The sequence below is a fragment of the Bombus pyrosoma genome, linkage group LG2 (genome assembly GCF_014825855.1).
Source record: "Bombus pyrosoma isolate SC7728 linkage group LG2, ASM1482585v1, whole genome shotgun sequence".
Taxonomy (NCBI): Eukaryota; Metazoa; Arthropoda; class Insecta; order Hymenoptera; family Apidae; genus Bombus; species Bombus pyrosoma.
In genome coordinates, this window is record NC_057771.1 from 4,175,019 (window position 1) to 4,193,758 (window position 18,740).

The following is an 18,740-nucleotide window of genomic DNA, read 5'->3' on the forward strand; positions in this document are numbered from 1 at the left end:
CTCCCTCCCACCCTTTCACTTCTGCCCCCGGCAGTCTTCAGACGCTCACAACATGGGGCACGCCAGCCCTCTCAATACCGCTTCAGAGCGTGCACTCTTTCCCCCTTTCCCTTCTTCACCACACACTTCTCTTTTTTTCTTCTTTCTTTCTTTTCAGCCCTTCTTTTCCAGGTGTTCTTTTTCACGGTCTCTTTCTTTTTTCTTATATTACTTCCGTTTATACGCTCACTCTCTCTCTTTCTCTCTCTTTTTCTCTCTCTCTCTCTCTCTCTTGCTTCTCGTGAAAATTTTTTCAGTCTTTTCAAATCTAAACTAGTCACTCTTCGCGAATAATATTCTTCTAGAAGTGGAAGAAACACGATTGATTTTGAATGAAGGCTATAGAAAAAAGGCTCGATAATAATTGTGACACTGTATTTCTTTCTCCTTCATTCACTTCTTTCTTATCCTCTGTTACTAGTGTTTTATCACCTTCGTATATCCTTCTAAGAGAGAGAGAGAGAGAGAGAGAGAAAGTCCTCCGAACCTTCTTTCGTTCAAGGACTTTTAAACGTCTTCTCACTCGTTTCTCCTCGTTTCGACGTCGATGTAGCTCCTTTTCCCTCATACGAAAAATAACTCTTATTTACAAACACACTGAGTTTTTTTCTTTTTCACTCTCTCTCTCTCCCTTTTTATTACGCAATCCACGAATGTGTACACTCGCTTTCCGATACTCTCCCCTCGTGTAATCCTTTTCGTTCCTAAACCCCTTTCTGTCCTTTTAACTAATTTTATCAATTTTCAACAACGATACGTTCAGTTCTTTATTTTCTTTTTTTTACTGCTATCAGTTCACTTGTCGTCTTACGCTGTAAATTCCACTCTTCGATGAAACGAATTCTCATTCAATTTCACTATCAACTTCCATGATCTTTGTGATGTTGATGTCTGAAATCAAACAGTAAACCATTAAAGCGCTATTTAATACTTGTGTCAACTAATTTATTTTTTTATGAAAAAGAATCATAAGTTCTTGCAAATCAAGAATTAAATTCATCTTGATATAAAAAAAAATATATAAAATAAATTCATCTTGAAAAATTTTAAATTTTATAATTTCATTAATTATGGATCCACAAACCACGTGTACCACCTGTTTTGTAAATATATTCATATATATACATATTTTATTGATTGGTAATTTTATGAAATAATTTAATTTCTTAAAAATTTCTACACTTAAAAATATCTTAGAATATCGTATCGAGTACTTCTAATTACAGTGATATATTTGTCACCCAACGTATAAAAGCTAGGTTAGGAACTGATGCGCGTGCTTATAATCTAAGACGTATTTGTTACTAAATTTGTTACACTTTCATGCAACTTTAACCCTTACAAGAAGAACAGAGAATTAATAGTGACAATAGTAATGATGAATTTTTTAACGAATACAATTAAATATCAAATGGATATTTAAGTAACATGAAATTATTATCGAAAGAATTCATTTCTAAATGCTTTATTATTTAAAATGCAAGTATTAGATATATATGTATATGAATGTACAATCGATCACACAGATTCGGACACTTTTCCCAATTCTCACAATTTTCAATAAAAGTACAAGGACCAATAAAAGTGTAGTATATTATGTTACACTATACTATATAAATAACAATAGAATAACAATAGAAAATTTTTTAAGTTATTATTTATTGTTGTGTAGATATTAGAAAAAATACTGAAAAAGAGTGAATTTTCATGTTACAAAAAATTTCGGGAACAAGATATATATACTATTCATTGCAGTAAGACTTATGATCTAGTACATCTATAAATATTAATTAACAATTAAAAAATTCAACAATATCGTGAATTTTGAACTTGGATTGAGAAAATCACTAATGTGTTTTAATATACTATAAAACCCTACTTTTTTATCACAGTCACACGTTACAAGTTATAAGAAAAAAAGGGGGGAAAAATAATTCCTTTTCCACCGAAAATAAAGCATTCTTGTTCGTTGATATCCCTTTTAAACGTCTTTAATTAAATATCGAAATACATATTTATATAAATTTTTAGCAAAATTCGAGAAGCATACTTCAACCAATAATTGTATATATAACTTACTTCTTAAACATAAGATATAAAATACATTTTATAATGTCAATCATATTACTTCCAAAATATATCTCGTAAGTAAGCTACCCAATAAGTGTCGACGGTAAACGTGTCGCCTATTATTAGGCACGTCGTTTCCGCATACGCGCACGTAGGATGTGTTATATATAGGTTTATTTAATGAAAAGAAAAGTAAAATAGTCTAAATAATTTTGATCCTAATCGAACTTAACAAGTTTTAATTTAACGTATTTCCTACAGCATATTTTTTTGTTTTACAAATGTAACAAAGTATTATAGATAAAATTAAAATCATGAAATCTCGCGAGTATATCATTAAACAATCGGAATTTCAACGATAAAATTTATATTACAGAATAATAATTAATAATTACATCAAGAACAAAGTATGTATTTCTAGGTACTGATCAAGATGTATATATATAGATTTTCTCAATTTTATCATGGTTATGGCATTATGGATATTATTACATACTGTTATAAAACTAGGTAAAGTTAGTTACAAAAAGCCAGTAACAATTTATTTAATTAATTGCTGATATTTTTATTTAAGAATATATAATTCGACAGCTTTAGATATTTTCGACTCAACATGCAAGTATTACATCGACATTTTACATATTTGAAGAAATTTGATGATTTAGTACTAATAATAGTGTTTGACGTGCCATAAGATTTTAAAATACACCAATTGCCGATAACATATGTATAAAAATTAATCTAAAAGATGTATAAAAATTAAAATGATACAATCAAACAATAAATAATATTTTTCAGGCACAATAAAAAATCCTACTAAATAAATAATTAATAATAACCTAAATATAAATGCATTCTAAGAAGGAAACCAAATAATATCAAGATCATCTAAATTATACCTTTTTATTTTACTGAAATTTATAAATTTCTATATATTCATCAAAATGGAATAGCAAAGAAACAAGAAACCAAAGCTACAATTAAGAAATAAACGAAACAGAATAATAATTAAACAAGTAATACTACTTCACCTAACTTTATTATTTTAAATCACCCTTGTATTTCTTAAGATTATAAAAGAGATCATAAAAGCATAAAATTTTTTTGAAAAATATTTCAATTTTATGGTACTTTATTTACTAAACTTCTAATTTATTTTATGAAGCATATCCTGTAATGCGTACTTCAGATTAATTATGATTATACATACATACATACATACATTAAATCAATAACATTGCATAAACTAGGAGTGATATTTATATACATAATCTAGTTACATTTTATCAATTAATTTAGCCTATATTCATTCATTAATGTTTATCGTAACAAACTATGTATAACAGATCCTTTGAATTTAAACATTAATCTTCACATATTATAAATATTCAATATCATAAAACAAAATATAACACATTTTAAAACAAAATATATTAAATTGTTATTTGAACTTTTATCAAAAAGTATCGTACAAAGCTTTAATATCAAATATCACATTATAAGATTTTTGTAGTGAATATATAGCAATGTAGAATTTTTATCAAAAGGAGAAATGATGTAAGTGATTTATAGTAACAATCAAAGTAATATTTCTTTTTATTTCATTTTATTTATGTCATTGTACTTTAAACACAGAGCCTATTACAAGAAATTTGCTGGGTTTTTATTTCTAATTCCTTATACTATTATGCATTAGATTCTTATATTGGATTTTTAATTTTTATATTATTGTATATTGCTACCCTATTATAATCAAGTTAATATTATTATGGACTACATTTATTTTATGATAAATCAAATTATAAAAACAGATATTATATTAGATATTACTAACTGTATAATGCAAAAGAAAAGTTAATAATGTTTTAATTTTGCATTAAAGTAAGCAACTGTTTTCTTCATTAAACCTCTAATCAAATATCAATACTTAGAAGTTATCCAACAAAGCCCACACATTTTATCATGAATCATTGCTTTATACAAATTTTCATCATCAGTATTATCATTTATATCTGCATATTAAAAAATAATTTAATATACATCATGTAAAACACAGACATTGTTTTGCTTTATGTCTCCATATACATATAATATGTTTCTAGTTAAAGAAATCAAATTCTTAATGAGATTTAAATTCCAAGTGTACGTATGTGACATGATTTTATACTTTTTTTATTACCAAAGTTTTATTTCTATTAATTAAATGATGAAACTAATATTTTTAAATGTTTAAAACGACAAAACTAATATCAATATCCAAGATTTAATGAACATATAATATACATGATAACATAGTACACATAACACCAATTTATAATTTCTCACATTGATTATTTTTTAATTCTGAAATATAAAATAGAAAGAATGATATTATATAACCATTTTCTAATATGATCTAGAATATTAATTACGTGGCATATATTATGTACTTCTGTAAATATTCATATTTATTATAAAATATCTATCATAAAATTTTATGTAACTTTACATTTTTAAATAACTTAGATAAAATAATGTGCGATTTACAATGATAGTAAAAATGTGCTTTTTTCAATATAAATGAAATTATACTTCATGAACATATTTCATGTATTATAATATTAAATGATCTAATATATTTATAACATTTTAATTATTGATCTTAAATAGTTGACTTAGTTGAAAACTAAAAACATGATAATAATTTAATATGTACTAATGCACATCACCTTAAAAAGTCAATACTTTTAAATCTACCATTAAATACCATAATCAGTACTACTTTACTAATTTAATAACTCATTTATTAACCAATAAATAAAGTTGTAACAATGCTTAACAAATTATAAATATCAAAGTAATGAAATATCAAACAAGTCATAACATTCAAGATATTAGCACTAATTAATTACGAAATTATAACTAAAATATGAATAATATGAAATATAAAAAAAATTCTGTAATATCAGCATAAAAATTAAATGTTTAGTTTATACACAGATATGAATTTTATATTTAAAAATTATATTTCTATTAAGAATTAGTGCAACCAATAAATCAATTTTAATCATAATTTGCATCAATAATAAATAATTGCAAATCTTACATTATTCTACATTACTTGTTTCTTTTCATTGCACTTATACATCAATTGCAGATTGTACAGGTTATATATTATTAATTAAACAATAATAGAAATTATAGATACAAATATCTTAACAATTATATATCATTATTAAACGTGCAGTATTAAAAAGTAATAGTAAATATCACATATATACATAATAATATTGTTTCTTTTATACTGCAATATTCATTAAGAGCTTATAATCACATTACTTAACATATTGTTGCGTGTATATCTTTAAGTTTTTATTGTTGTAAACATTTAACAAATGTAAAATATTTAAAAAATTATTCATCGTATCAAAGTATGAAAAATCTAATAAACCTGATCTGTTGTTGCGCGTATTATAATAAATTATAAAAATAAATAATATAATAGATATAAAACAACTAATAATTGAAATTAAAAGAATTATACCTTTACTTCTTTATGTTTACCCTCAGTAACTTTAATTTTAGAAAAACCCTCTCAAATCTTATAATCTCAATTTAAAATTTACGATATAATAGCCTTTTTCGCTTTGCTTCTTTCTCTCTAATGTTTCAAAAATGATGGAAGCTACATTGATTTTAAAAACTCAAAACTATTTTACATATTTTAAAATCCAAATATTCTAAGAATATGTGATTTCCTTTTTAAAATATATGATAATTTAGAACTTACAATATGGGAATAAACAATACATGAAGCACAAACTTGAAAGTTTCATACTATTATTTTAAAGTATGGAATATTTTAAAATAAAAAACCATTAAAAAGTCAATGACATAAAATTTAAAATTTCTATAACACAATCAAATTTATTCTTATATGTTATAATCTAACTTTTATTTTAAAATGGAATTAAATTTATAACCAATTTTCATATAAACTATGAAATCTAACAATTTGTTAAAAATCTATAACTGACAATAGGATATAGGAACTATTCAAATAGAATATAAAAAATATAATATTATATTGGCAATTAATAACTTGCTTTAATTCCTACTTGTAACCATTTGAAATACTTACATTAAACATTATGATATTACTTTTATTTTTTATAACCAAGTTAATATCATATTTGATATAATTTCAAAAATAGCAATACATTTTATGTAAGATATCTCGCTTTACTAATTGAACAATAAAACGATCTTGAATACATCTCTAGTTAAACCTTCTTCATTTTATAAAAAATACACCTTTTTACAAAAAGTAGAGAGTAAAACTTTATAAATAATAACAAATTGATGACAATTAGACTAGACATTTATTAATTTCAAATTATCGATATACAATTTTGAAGGAAAAGGAAAAAACAGTTACATTGTTTGAAATTCTTTTTTTGTTTATTAACATGTATGAATAATGAAAACCAGTGAAATTAAGGTAAGATCAAGAAAAAGAGATGAGATAATTAACCATATTTGAGGTTAAGTAATAATGATCAGTAACCTAACCTAGAAACATTCGTTTCTACACGAATCACAAAATCGTAAATTTAAAAAGGAAAATAAAAAATAAAAATAACATTAAAAAATTAATTGATATAAACAAATACAAGGACATTAAAAATAATTAAATCTATTATACACTATTTTCAGTCCATTTACCTTTTCGATGCATTACAAACATTTCAAAATACACAATACAATAAGATTTCATAATTTAAAAATTAAAGCTTTAAGAACTAAAAACAAAATAAATGAATTTTTTCGTTTATAAATATTCTTCTCTTCCTTCCTTCATTTTTTCACGTTTTTTCTAACTACATTAATGAAAAGAATAATAATATAAATAAAAGTATAAAATTATACTTCTTTAGTTTTTTCTATTACCAATCTCCCCCCTGTATTCTGTTTACCTTCTTTTCTCCCATTTTCTTTATCTCAAATAACTAATTAAAACATATGCTTTGCAAGAACAAATGATTACATATTTTTATAAATATTATATATTAAAATTTTAACTCACCAGGTATTTTTCATTGTTAGACACTTGATAAAATACCATCCAACACTTCACTACAAAGCACAGATATTTTTCAACGATGCTGCTAACTTGTCAATAGACACACTGGTTTCTAAAAATTATAATTTCCTTTCTTCTGCTATTAAACAAAATTACACAATTTCCATCATTTACTCTTTCTTAAAATTGCTAAATTGACACACAGTGGGATGTTTTTCCAATTTAGCTGGTCAAAATTACTTCTGTTATTTGCTTGATCGACAACATGATTACTGGCTTATTTGTGATAAAATTAAAACAATTTAAAGACAAAAAATCATTAGAATGTCTTTTTAATGGTTTAATTGTTATTGTCGATAAATATAATAATATGTATATACAATTAAACATAACTAAGATATGTGTACAAAATGTATGTTTTATTTCGGACTTTATATATGGAAATTTATTTTTAATTTTCTTGGTCTAATCCTCCAAGTATTCTTCATGACTCAAAATGTAATTTTTGACAAATTTTAATTTTTCATTAGTATTATAATGTTATTTTTGTTGCATTATATGAAATATATTTTGATATATTTCTCTTTGATATATATCTCTTCGAGTCATTGTTTTAACCCAAGATGGTCTTAAAAACAAAATTTTCAAGTAAAAGCAATCCTTAGTGAAAACATATCACATATGACCATTTATTATATTCACAATGATCATAAGGAGATTCATGTATTTTAACAAATCCTTTAAAGTTATGATGATAAATCCTTTAAATTTAACTAAAAAATTCCTTTCCTTAATACTCTTTAAGTACGTTGAAATGAATGAAATTTTAATTAAAATGCTTGAGACTTATGCACCTTTACCTACTTCAGGACAATCTAGGAAATAATTTGATACTGACAAATACCTTTAAAAAAAGAAAAAAAGTGACGAATTTGAAAGATTATTATCGCGAAAATAAGCAACAAAATGTACGTTCGCTGTGAGACACGGTCAAGTTTCAATTAATCATCAAAAGCTATACATGTTAATGTGAAGATGAAAACAGTTGCAGTTTATTGCCTCTGTAGTACTTGCCTTTCTCAGATAAAAAGTTATTTTACCTGTAATGAGTTTAACAAAACTGAATTTTGTCCAACTAGATCGAGCAAATAACCCACTGTGCGACGTAAGAAACGTGCTTGACACCTTTTTCTTTGGTAATGAACGATGTGGTCACGAAAATGAAAAAATAAATAGATCGTGACCATGAAATCAAATATTAACCGCACGCATAGTAAGTTCCTTATCAGAGAAGACACTAAAAAATCTTGTTGATAAGCTCGACTTGTGATTCTCACGGGCCTGAGTGGCGACCGTATTTCACACGTGGACACTTGTATCTTTTCGTGAATACGAGCGGTTAAAATGTCGGACTCCCACGCCACCACCTTCAGACAATTACACGTAACGGTTGACACTATACCGACACTGTATCAATGACACTAAGTGCACAGTGCTCCATAGCATGATTATTTCAAGTTAACACCGTTATGAGAGGACACTAAACGAACGAGAAACAGTATACGTATCGCGATCAATCCGTCCATTTGTTCAACTAGTCACCTGTTAGAAGCAGACTGACTGATCTCTTTCCTGTGATTAAATCTTTACTTTGTTTCCACACTAGACGAATAATACCATCAAAGCATAATACACTTGTTACTCACAAGCGAACATCCTCATGTTAATCGCAAAAAGCGGTAGCGTGTTCTTTATCACAAGGAAAAAACAGCAGAGAGAATAACGAGAGCGCAAGCACGAGGAAAGACGAAAAAAGTCAATGGCTACCGTTTGTTTTCTTTCATTCGTTCGTTTGCTTGTTCGTTCAACTGCGACTACGTTGAATCGGGTTTAATCGGGTCAAATCGGCTCAATTCAGGTTATGGCCATCGGGGAGTCGAGCATGCTTTGCATGACGCGGCCCGACGACAGGTATATCACGTGGTTCGTCGCGTCCTTTCTCACAATCAGTCGCAACGTCACTGTAGTTCTTTTCAGTTGACTCGGTCAAGATATCGCACTAAGTCAATGTTCAGAAGTTGTCGGCAACTTCTCGCCCTATGAATAGGCGGTTCAACGTGCCTGGATTATTGGTGTGATCAAGTACATACACTAGTAGACATGCTGCATATACCACGTCGTGGTATGGTTCTGGCGCCGTCGGCGCTGCTGCTGCGGACGGAGAAGGCCGGAGTAATAAAACTGGCTGACACCCCCGCGAAAGCGCTGCAATGAACTCGCCCGGTTTGTAGGGTCAAAAGCACCGCGGCAAAATAATAACAACGCAGCCGCCACCACCGTCGTCGTCGCCACCGCCGTCGTCGTCGTATAGGCTGAGGGGTCAGCAGCGTCGCAACTGTAACCGCCGTCACGAACGACCTTCTTAAAACGAGTTGATCCCGTTGTTGTTGTCTCTGCTGCTGTTGCCGCCGCCGCCGCGAGAGAAACGGCGCGACGCCCCGACGCGGCGGAAAGTTGTCAAAACAGCACAACGTCGCGCGTTACCGCTGCTTCTGCTCCTGCTGCTGCTGCTGCTGCTGCTACCACTACTACTACTACTACTACTGCTAATGCTGTTCCACCTTCTCCTCCTTCTCCTCCTCCTCCTTCTCCTTTTCCTTCTACTGCTGTTGTTATTGCTATTGTTGCTGCTCTTGCTGGTGGTTGTTCGCGGCCGCGGGTTTTGGCGGGTTTCCACGAGCGACGAGCGCGCACACCACTGGCACACACCGCGGCCGCCGTGCATTCACCTCGTCCTCACACCTTGCGCCACCGCTGTCGTCGCCGTCACTGTCGTTGTCGTTGTCGCCGCCTTCGTCACCACTTTTAACGTTATTATTTTTGCCTTTGTTATTAGTATTCTCCTCTCCGTCGTTCTTTCCGATATTTTCTTTCGATTAAACTGTATTACTTTGTGTTGTCGCGATCGGTTTTTACCAAGATTTCCTCGTGCACCGAGACCAAACCAAAAATCGTTTCGCCACGCTACTTTCTGACACGCCGAGAGATTACACACCCTTAAACTAACCTTGCCACTCTCGAAACGACCGGTTCCAAATACTGACTCACAAACTAACGCATACAAACTATTCAACGTCCTCCCACTAGACACGAGATTTGTATCCCCTAATCGCGGATATACCGCATCACTTTCACGGGCGAACATGGAGCTCGATCCATGCCGAATGTTTTCTAAAACGTCCGCATCTCCGTTTTGTGGCGCTTCTCATCTGTCGTTCTTCTCTGTCTCGTAATACTTTCACCTCTTCCCACTGATCATCAGTACCTTTTCCATGTGGTTTTTGCTCATACTCAGGTTTACCAACCCTATCTGTGATGTAAATTCAACTATTTTAATTATATTTAAACAAATATTTTATAATGTCACTTTTTTCAACCTTGCATCTTCACTTTTTTTAAACTATTTTTTTTACTAAAATTATATAAATACAGCTTTTTTACATTATTTTAAACAAATTGCTGTTAAAAAATATATATATACATATATGTATATATTTATATAATCTTGTAAACTAGGTTATATAGTACCACAAAGCACTAGATAAATGAAAATTTTTAATTCTAATATGCAGTGTATAAATAGACTTTTAATAAACTTTCAATTTTTAAGTGATTTTTCATAAGTATTACACATCTTAAACTCTAAAATGATATATATTATAGAATAAGGTATATATACATACATATATACTTATGATAGTATTATTGATGTAATACTCTACCTGTCGATGTAATATTTAATGAAACAATTCAATAGTTTTATTTAGCAAAACTAATCAGTAAAATATCGTTTATAAAGTACAAAATCAATTTATACGGAAAAATTTTTTGTTTTTTAATATATATTATAAGACAATTTATTTAAGAATCGTATAAAAATGCAAAATTTTTCTTACATTATCATTAAAAATTTTAATTATGAAATTATAAACTTCGTGTCTCAAATCTCCCTTTGATTAGGAAAATAATTTTTTAAATCGAATATATATGCAACCAGTATTAAATACAATTTTTTGTAAGTTTATTATAATAAATTTAAATATATAAATTTTTTATACGTAATATTTAATAGATCTTGCGGCGCTATTATGCAATGTGTTCCATAAATAGCAGTTTTTTGATATGTAATGTTAATATTTTATGCAACAACTATAACTGTATGAAAAATAGATTATTGCCTTAGTAGTTATATCGTAATTAAAAATTATTTAAAGATTCTTAAAAGATAACATTTTAATAGTTTAGATATCCTATTCGTACGAAAGGAGAAACAATGCGATATCCAAAATATTCACCGCATCCGTAATAGGCTGCGTACCAATTTAATGCGCATATACAAACATTCTCCCCTAATCAAGTAGTTTTGATATTTTGATACCGGTGTTTGATATTTATGCTCTTTTTGTATTAAAAAGTATCGTCATTTTCACATATTGACTTTTTAATTATAAAATATAAACAACGAATAATTCTACTGCATGAAGTACAAAAAAAAACCTTTAATACAAACTTTCAGCAGTTTGTACATTTTAGTTTATTATTATCTTGGTTATTTATTTACATTTCCATAGTTTTAATTTTTTTGCTTTTTCCAAAAATAGGCACTATTAACGTCATGAAATGTTATTACAACTCGATAAATGTTGGTTCTGAAGTCTCTGTGACATAGAGCTTATTATCGGAATATTTATATAAATGTTTTGAAAACATTACATTCGAAATAGATAAGGAACTAAAGAAAAATTACAGAAAGAAATATTCCCTAAAGGCTTTTTATGTCAAATATATTACATACTAAATATCATATTTATGATATTTCAAATAAGTTTTGATACTCTTATATGTATGTATTATTTATATGTCATTAAATAACCTTAAACTTATGTAAATTCAATGTGATTAAAAAAATTTTAAATACCATGATATAAATTACTAATAATAAATTATTATTTTAGGTTTAACTCAAATGAAAGCTAAGAAAATAAGAAAACAAAAAATGGGAAATATTTCCTAAACAAAATGTCTATCATAAATTGTAATATATAAACAAAGAATTAGATATTCATTTATACATTTTCATCTTTACCATGTTATAAAAGTTATACAAGTTTGATAAGTTGTCTTTTAGACATAAATAAACTTGGGAATGAAATACATATATAGCTTTAATATAAAAGAAAGTATAGAAAATAATATTGTTGCTAATTATGAAGATCCTATTCCATTTATTTCTTTGCTTTTGGAGCAATTTAAAAAGGGACGTAAGAAATTTCAATATTGTAGTATTTTGAGGCATTTAATCCATAACAAGAATCTAATCCAGTAAAATCAAATTGCAAGTATCATATTAATAAAAAGCAATTGAAGTTATTTTTTAATCTTACATTCGCTAAAGTAATTCCTTTAAACATGTTTTTAAAAGTACTAAAAACTATTTTCCACTTATTACATATACCATGTTTTATACCACTTAGTTTGAAACCTTTTATTGAAAAATTAGATTTATGTAACTGCACTCTTTTAACAAAAGTAATTACATTCAATAAATTTACACTATAAAAATATATTTATATATTTTAAATCTTCAGTAATCTGTCTTAAGTAGTTACAAGATATTAAAAGTACACAGATATATGATGGGTTATAACAAAATTTGTAAAATGTTTTTTGTTGAATTTCTTTTAAAAATATTATATATTTATTTTTATATGACATCAGATTCTAGAAACAATAATGTTGTAATGTAAAGAATTACACAATATGCATTCAGCTTAGAACTTCATCCAAACGAAATTTTTCAAATTAAATTTGGAAATCCAAAGTAAAGATAAAAGTAAATTTTAAGTTATATTATAAAATATTATGAGAACAAAATTAAATCTCGTATATAAAATATTTCATTAGAAATATTCATATTAATATTAAATATGTAAGAACATCCAACATAAATATTTGTAAAACTTAATAACATTTATCAATACCAAAAATAATTTGATAAACATTATAAGCATGCCTGAGACCTTAGATAACATTTTATTGTGTCACTTTCTTCTATTCATAAAGTTATCAAGTATTAATTTGAGCTATGCTTTCATTTTACACGTGTTTAAAATTTGACGAAATTTTAAATAACTTTGTAACAGTACTGTTACAAATACAGATCTACAACATTTTCGAAAATTAAAAATACTTTTTGATATGCTTCATTTACAACAATAACGGTATAACGTCATTTCCGTTAACATTCAGTAATTCGCCGTAAGGAACATATGATATTTTCCCCCAAAACGTTTGTAAATCGTAAGCAATGGAAATAAACCTTAGGTTAGGACAGGTTAAAGCGTAGAATGTTGTATATTCGTTATTTATCGGTGAGCGATTATGTGAAAGGAAACTAATAAAGTAAACTAAATTATTCATCAATGTAGATGTGTAATGTGTAAATACTAATTTCATATTTACTTATTGTCATCTTTATATAATGTATTAAAATCTAATATTTGATTCTTATAACTATTATAAGTCAACAATACTATTTTTATAAGTTCAGATTAAAATTTGAAGTTAATAAAAACTGGACTGTTTCATTGTTCGTATTATTTACAGGTTCAAATATACAACTTCAGAAAAAAGTGCATTTATTGTATTTCTCTGTTATAAGAAAGAATTTAAATACTAAGTTAAACAATGTATTACTCTTAAAATACATTGTGGAATATGTGAACAGACCAAAAAGCAATTTAAAAAGTAAATGGTAAAACATTCTTGACAAAATTAATATAAGTTAAATTAAAAAATTGTCAATGATATTAAGTCTAAATATTACTTATCTATTTTATTTAAGGTGGAAGTAAAAAATAAATACAATAATTAGTGCATTTTGAATGAGAAAAGAGACTTTTGTACAAAATAAAAAGACTTATTTGTATTTCAGTAAAATATTCTGTAATAGCCGATATGTTGTAAAAATAAGATAATATTACATTATTATATATTTAAAAAAAAAGATATAATTTAAAGAAGATTAATCTCTTAAATGGGAATAGTACTAAAAAAAGACAAAACAGATAAAACTTTGATAAATTTGAAGTGAAAAATATTATGTGCTTTTAAATACTTAATCAAAAATGTCAAAACATTGTGACATATGCTCATTGTATTTTCAAGATGAATATGCCTTGCAAGGTCATCTTGCAGGTAAGAAACATTTAAAAGGACTGGAGCGATTGCAAGTTATGGAAAGGTCAATTGTTGTTTTGCCATTACCGAAATTTATTCCTGCTCGTAGACTTATTCATTTTTTTCAACAATATGGTATAATTAAAGGACATCAATTTGGTCCAAGTTATCTCATAATTGAATTTTATGACAGGTAAAATTACATTTAATATTGTTGTATTGTTTGATATTGTAATTATATTTATAATCTTTTAACAATGTAGAAGTTCTGCTGAAGCTTTATTAAATAAACCAATTTGGATAGATAATGTAAAGCTGAATATAGAAAAAAGAAAAGCACATAATAGTGAGTATTATTATTCATTTGAAAAATATATATATATTTTTATGTTTGTAAATTATAAATATCTTCTTTTAAGATTTAAAAAGATCAAAATCAGAGAAACAAAATAGTCCCGTGGAAAATACAGATTCTATAAGTTATGATAACATAAAATATATATTTGAAGAAAAATCTACATTTGATGATCAGTTAATGATATTTTTAAATACAGTACAACTTACCGATATTGAACTAGAAACAAGATACAAATCTGTTTGTACACAAATGGATAAAATATTTAAAGTGATATTTCCAAGGTGTAAAACATATAGGTTTGGTTCAACTCAAACTGGATTAGGTTTTAAAGAATGTGATTTAGATATATATATGGATATTGGTAAGACACAATTTTTTATCCAATTTTATTATTATTTTATAATATATGTATTTATATTATTCTTTTTAATAATAGTACATATCCTTTTATTGAAGGTGAACCAATAAATGAAAGTAAAAGTACATCAACAGATGCATGGACTATGCATAAGATTTTTAAAGAAGTAAAAAAAATTATGTATCGAATGAACTGTGTTTTTTCTAACATAATATTAATTCCAAAAGCTAAGACACCTATTATAAAATTTTATTATGTTAGGACAAATGTTTCTTGTGATATTTCATTCAAAAATAGTTTGGGTGTATATAAAAGTTATTTGATAAAATATTGCATATCTCTTGATCACAGGTTAAAACCACTAATATTGCTTATTAAATATTGGGCACGCCATTTTAAAATATCAAGTGGACAGAAAATATCCAATTATGCTTTAGTGTTGTTAATTATTTTTTACTTACAACAGCCATCTGTTAATATTATTCCTCCTTTAATGATACTGAAAAGTACATGTCAACCACAAATTATAAATGGATGGCAAGTTAATTTTGACAGAAATGCAGTATTACCACCAATTACAAATGAAAATAGTATTCCACAACTTCTTCATGGCTTTTTCTTTTTTTATGCAACTTTTGAATTTAAATCGCAAGTAATATGTCCGATAGATGGAATGGTACACACAGAATCAGAGTTTAAAAATATAAAAAATTTACCATCATGCATGAATAGATATAAAGCATGTGTAAAAGAAGATGAATCTCTTAAATTCAACGTTAATAAACCAATGTGTGTACAAGACCCTATAGAACTATGTCATAATGTTACAACAGGCACACAATTTTCCACATTGGATTCTGTTGTAAGATATTGTGCAATTGGTGCAGAAATTTGTGCGATATCTAGTAAAAATGATTACAAAGATCTAATGAAAACTTTGCTCACCACAGATCTTAAAAAGAAAGGTAAATTTAATATTACAATTTCTGCAAATCAATCTCAATATGGATCAAATAGTATGGAAACATGTGTAAACACTACAGAAAAAACGAAATTTTCAAATGGTGACTGGTATTCTACTGTTTTCAACATAGTAAAAGATATTTTTGAAAAAGTTTTCATGGTAAAAGTTAAAGTACTTCCAGTTGAAACAGAAGCAAAGCAGCAAAAAGTTGAGATGTTATCAGATGTGCATATAGAAAAGCAGCAAACAGTTACACTTCATTGTACTGGGACCCATTGCATATGGCGCAATAGACGAATTGACAATAATGTTTTAGATCCCAGTTTGAGTTGTTTGCAGAAGGAAGCTCTTATGTCAGAACAAACAATAGAAAATTGTGGTAAAGAAAAAATAATAAATAGAACAAATTTAGATTTTATTTGTACATTTAAAAAGAAAGATCCCTTAAAAGTAATTTTAACTGTAAGTAATAAACATTGTGATGATCATGTTTTTCAAGAATTTGCCTGTTTTGCTAGAGGTAAGATAGCTGAAATAATAAAACGAACATTGATACATATGCAACAATTTAATAAATCGTAATACTATATCCATATATATATAATATTATGTATATTAGATACCTAATTCTGGACCAAAACGTGAAAAATAATAGGAATTACATCTTGACCTGTATTATAAAATATGAATTTTCTTTAAAAATGTATTAGATTACTGTAGATTTTTTAAAAATATAGATATTAATTTCAATGTCATTAGTATACCAAAACTACATTTAAATAAAGCTTCTTATCTATTTATTCCACAAATCTTCCTTTTATTAGTAAATATGATTTTCATACTATAGAGGATTATTTATTAACTATTAAGTTATAAAATATATTACAGCAATTAATAGTTGTATAATAACAAAATAAGTAATATAAATTAGATGATATAAAACGATTCTAATAAACGAAAAATTTGCAATATTTGTATTGGTATGATATATACACAAAAATTTTAGGCTGCTTAAACAATTTTATTGCTGTTTAATGTTTCAAAATATTATTGTATTTTTTTTAATCAATACACCATATACTAATTGCAAGAAAAAAAAACTTTTAAAAGCTTAATTTTATATCATGTATGGATTTAGATAAACCGTAAAATTAAGATATCTACTTTCATTAATTACACAAGGCTGATAATGTATGATGTACAATAGTACAATTTTTATTTTCATTAATAATGAGTATTTCAAAATAAATGTTAGTACATATTTAAAAAAAAATCATACATACAAAAATAATATGAATATAATAATTCTTTAATCGTTTCTTCATGTTTAAACATTTTATTCGTCAAGAAAGACCTATTTAAAAAAACATCTATTTATTTTTACAAAAACTTACAAGATATCACAAAAATTTGAAGTTATTGATATATACCACATTTATATCACAATTAATTTTGTTATTTCTACTTTTTATTACAATTTTATTTTATATAAACATATATGTATATATTTTATTAATCTTTGACTACCAGCTACAAAATGAGATTGATTTACATAGATTTCTTATTTCAACTGTCATTCAACCTCGATATACACTATAATTTTACATATATTATTATATATATTTTAACTTACTCTTAATTATCCTCTATTTAGTCTATATACTTAATTACTTGAAAAAAATTTATCTTGTAAGTTCAATTTTATTATCATTGTTGTGAACTGGTGTATGACTATGGCTCCCTCTGACGTGAATATCTTATATGATAATAGGGTAAATTCTAACGCTGCGAATCTAACTGTATAGCAGCGCACCCAAAGCAATGAACAAAAGTTATTTAACAAATTTATTGATTAAATGTCAAATTATTTATCAGTAACAACTGTCATTACTCTCAAATTTCGCATTTACTTTCGTTATCATGGGAAAAAACATTGCCAAGGCATAAATCGCTCGCTTTCTAATACTGTAAATCTCAATCAAATTAATGTTTATTAGCATTAGTTAATAAGAATTTGTCTTATTGAATAACAAATAAATCGGCTACTCAACAGATAAATGTGTTACTCTGTGACCCAAAAACAGAGATAATCGTTAGAATCGTTGAACCGTTAGAGCTGTCACGCTAAGCTTAGAGTATAAATAAATTTCATAAAAGTACAAATCCTTGTTAAAGTAGTCAATCTATTATAAATATTCATTTTTAAATATAAATTATTTTTCAAATTAATCTTTGTCGTTTTGTATTTTTTCATTCAAACGCTGAGTTAGTTTTCGAATTGTTTGAAGTTATAACGCGAGCAGTTACAGGCTGCAACCGCGCTAAATTCCCCAAAATCTTGGAAAGATCACACAACATAACTTACAGTCTATAGTTTATGATTCCAAGTGTATTAAATATAAAAAATAAACGTAATTATTGTATTACTTTTGTTAGAATTTTATTTTTGACCTAATAATTTAGCTATAATCATAATTTTCTGAACTACGCAAAAATATGAAACTACTATAAATATTCAGTTTTAAATATAAATTATTGTTCAAGTTAATTTTCTCGTTGTGTATTTCTTCATTCAAACGTTGAATTAGTTTTCAAATTGCTTCAAGTTGTAACGCAAGCAGAATGCTTCAGCACTCCACAGGCTGTAATG

The 18,740-nt window shown here is 26.9% G+C and overlaps 1 protein-coding gene and 1 pseudogene across 7 annotated transcripts; one reads left to right on the forward strand and one right to left on the reverse strand.

Annotated features, from left to right (window-relative positions):
* Positions 1-255: 255 nt before the first annotated feature.
* Positions 256-10,521, reverse strand: LOC122577810 (annotated as a pseudogene).
* Positions 10,522-13,178: 2,657 nt separating this feature from the next.
* LOC122577807 (speckle targeted PIP5K1A-regulated poly(A) polymerase-like) lies at positions 13,179-16,694 on the forward strand. 7 transcript variants are annotated; one of them, XM_043749402.1, is made up of 6 exons: positions 13,179-13,663; positions 13,838-13,978; positions 14,399-14,603; positions 14,674-14,756; positions 14,830-15,129; positions 15,225-16,694. In XM_043749402.1, the coding sequence occupies exons 1-6, from the start codon at positions 13,660-13,662 to the stop codon at positions 16,670-16,672; spliced, it is 2,181 nt and encodes a 726-aa protein (XP_043605337.1). In that variant the 5' UTR covers positions 13,179-13,659; the 3' UTR covers positions 16,673-16,694. The 7 variants fall into 7 exon arrangements, with proteins under 7 accessions (XP_043605337.1, XP_043605336.1, XP_043605339.1 ...); XM_043749401.1 differs by having other exon boundaries at positions 13,181-13,670; XM_043749404.1 differs by having other exon boundaries at positions 13,188-13,714; positions 13,838-13,985; positions 14,076-14,603.
* The last annotated feature ends 2,046 nt before the right edge of the window (positions 16,695-18,740 follow it).

What these genes read in the sequence shown, in the direction of transcription:
- LOC122577807 (XM_043749402.1), top strand. An exon ending in ATAATTGAATTTTATGACAG is followed by an intron (nt 14,604 to 14,673) that starts GTAAAATTACAT and finishes TTAACAATGTAG; the next exon opens with AAGTTCTGCTGAAGCTTTAT. An exon ending in AAAAAGAAAAGCACATAATA is followed by an intron (nt 14,757 to 14,829) that starts GTGAGTATTATT and finishes TCTTCTTTTAAG; the next exon opens with ATTTAAAAAGATCAAAATCA.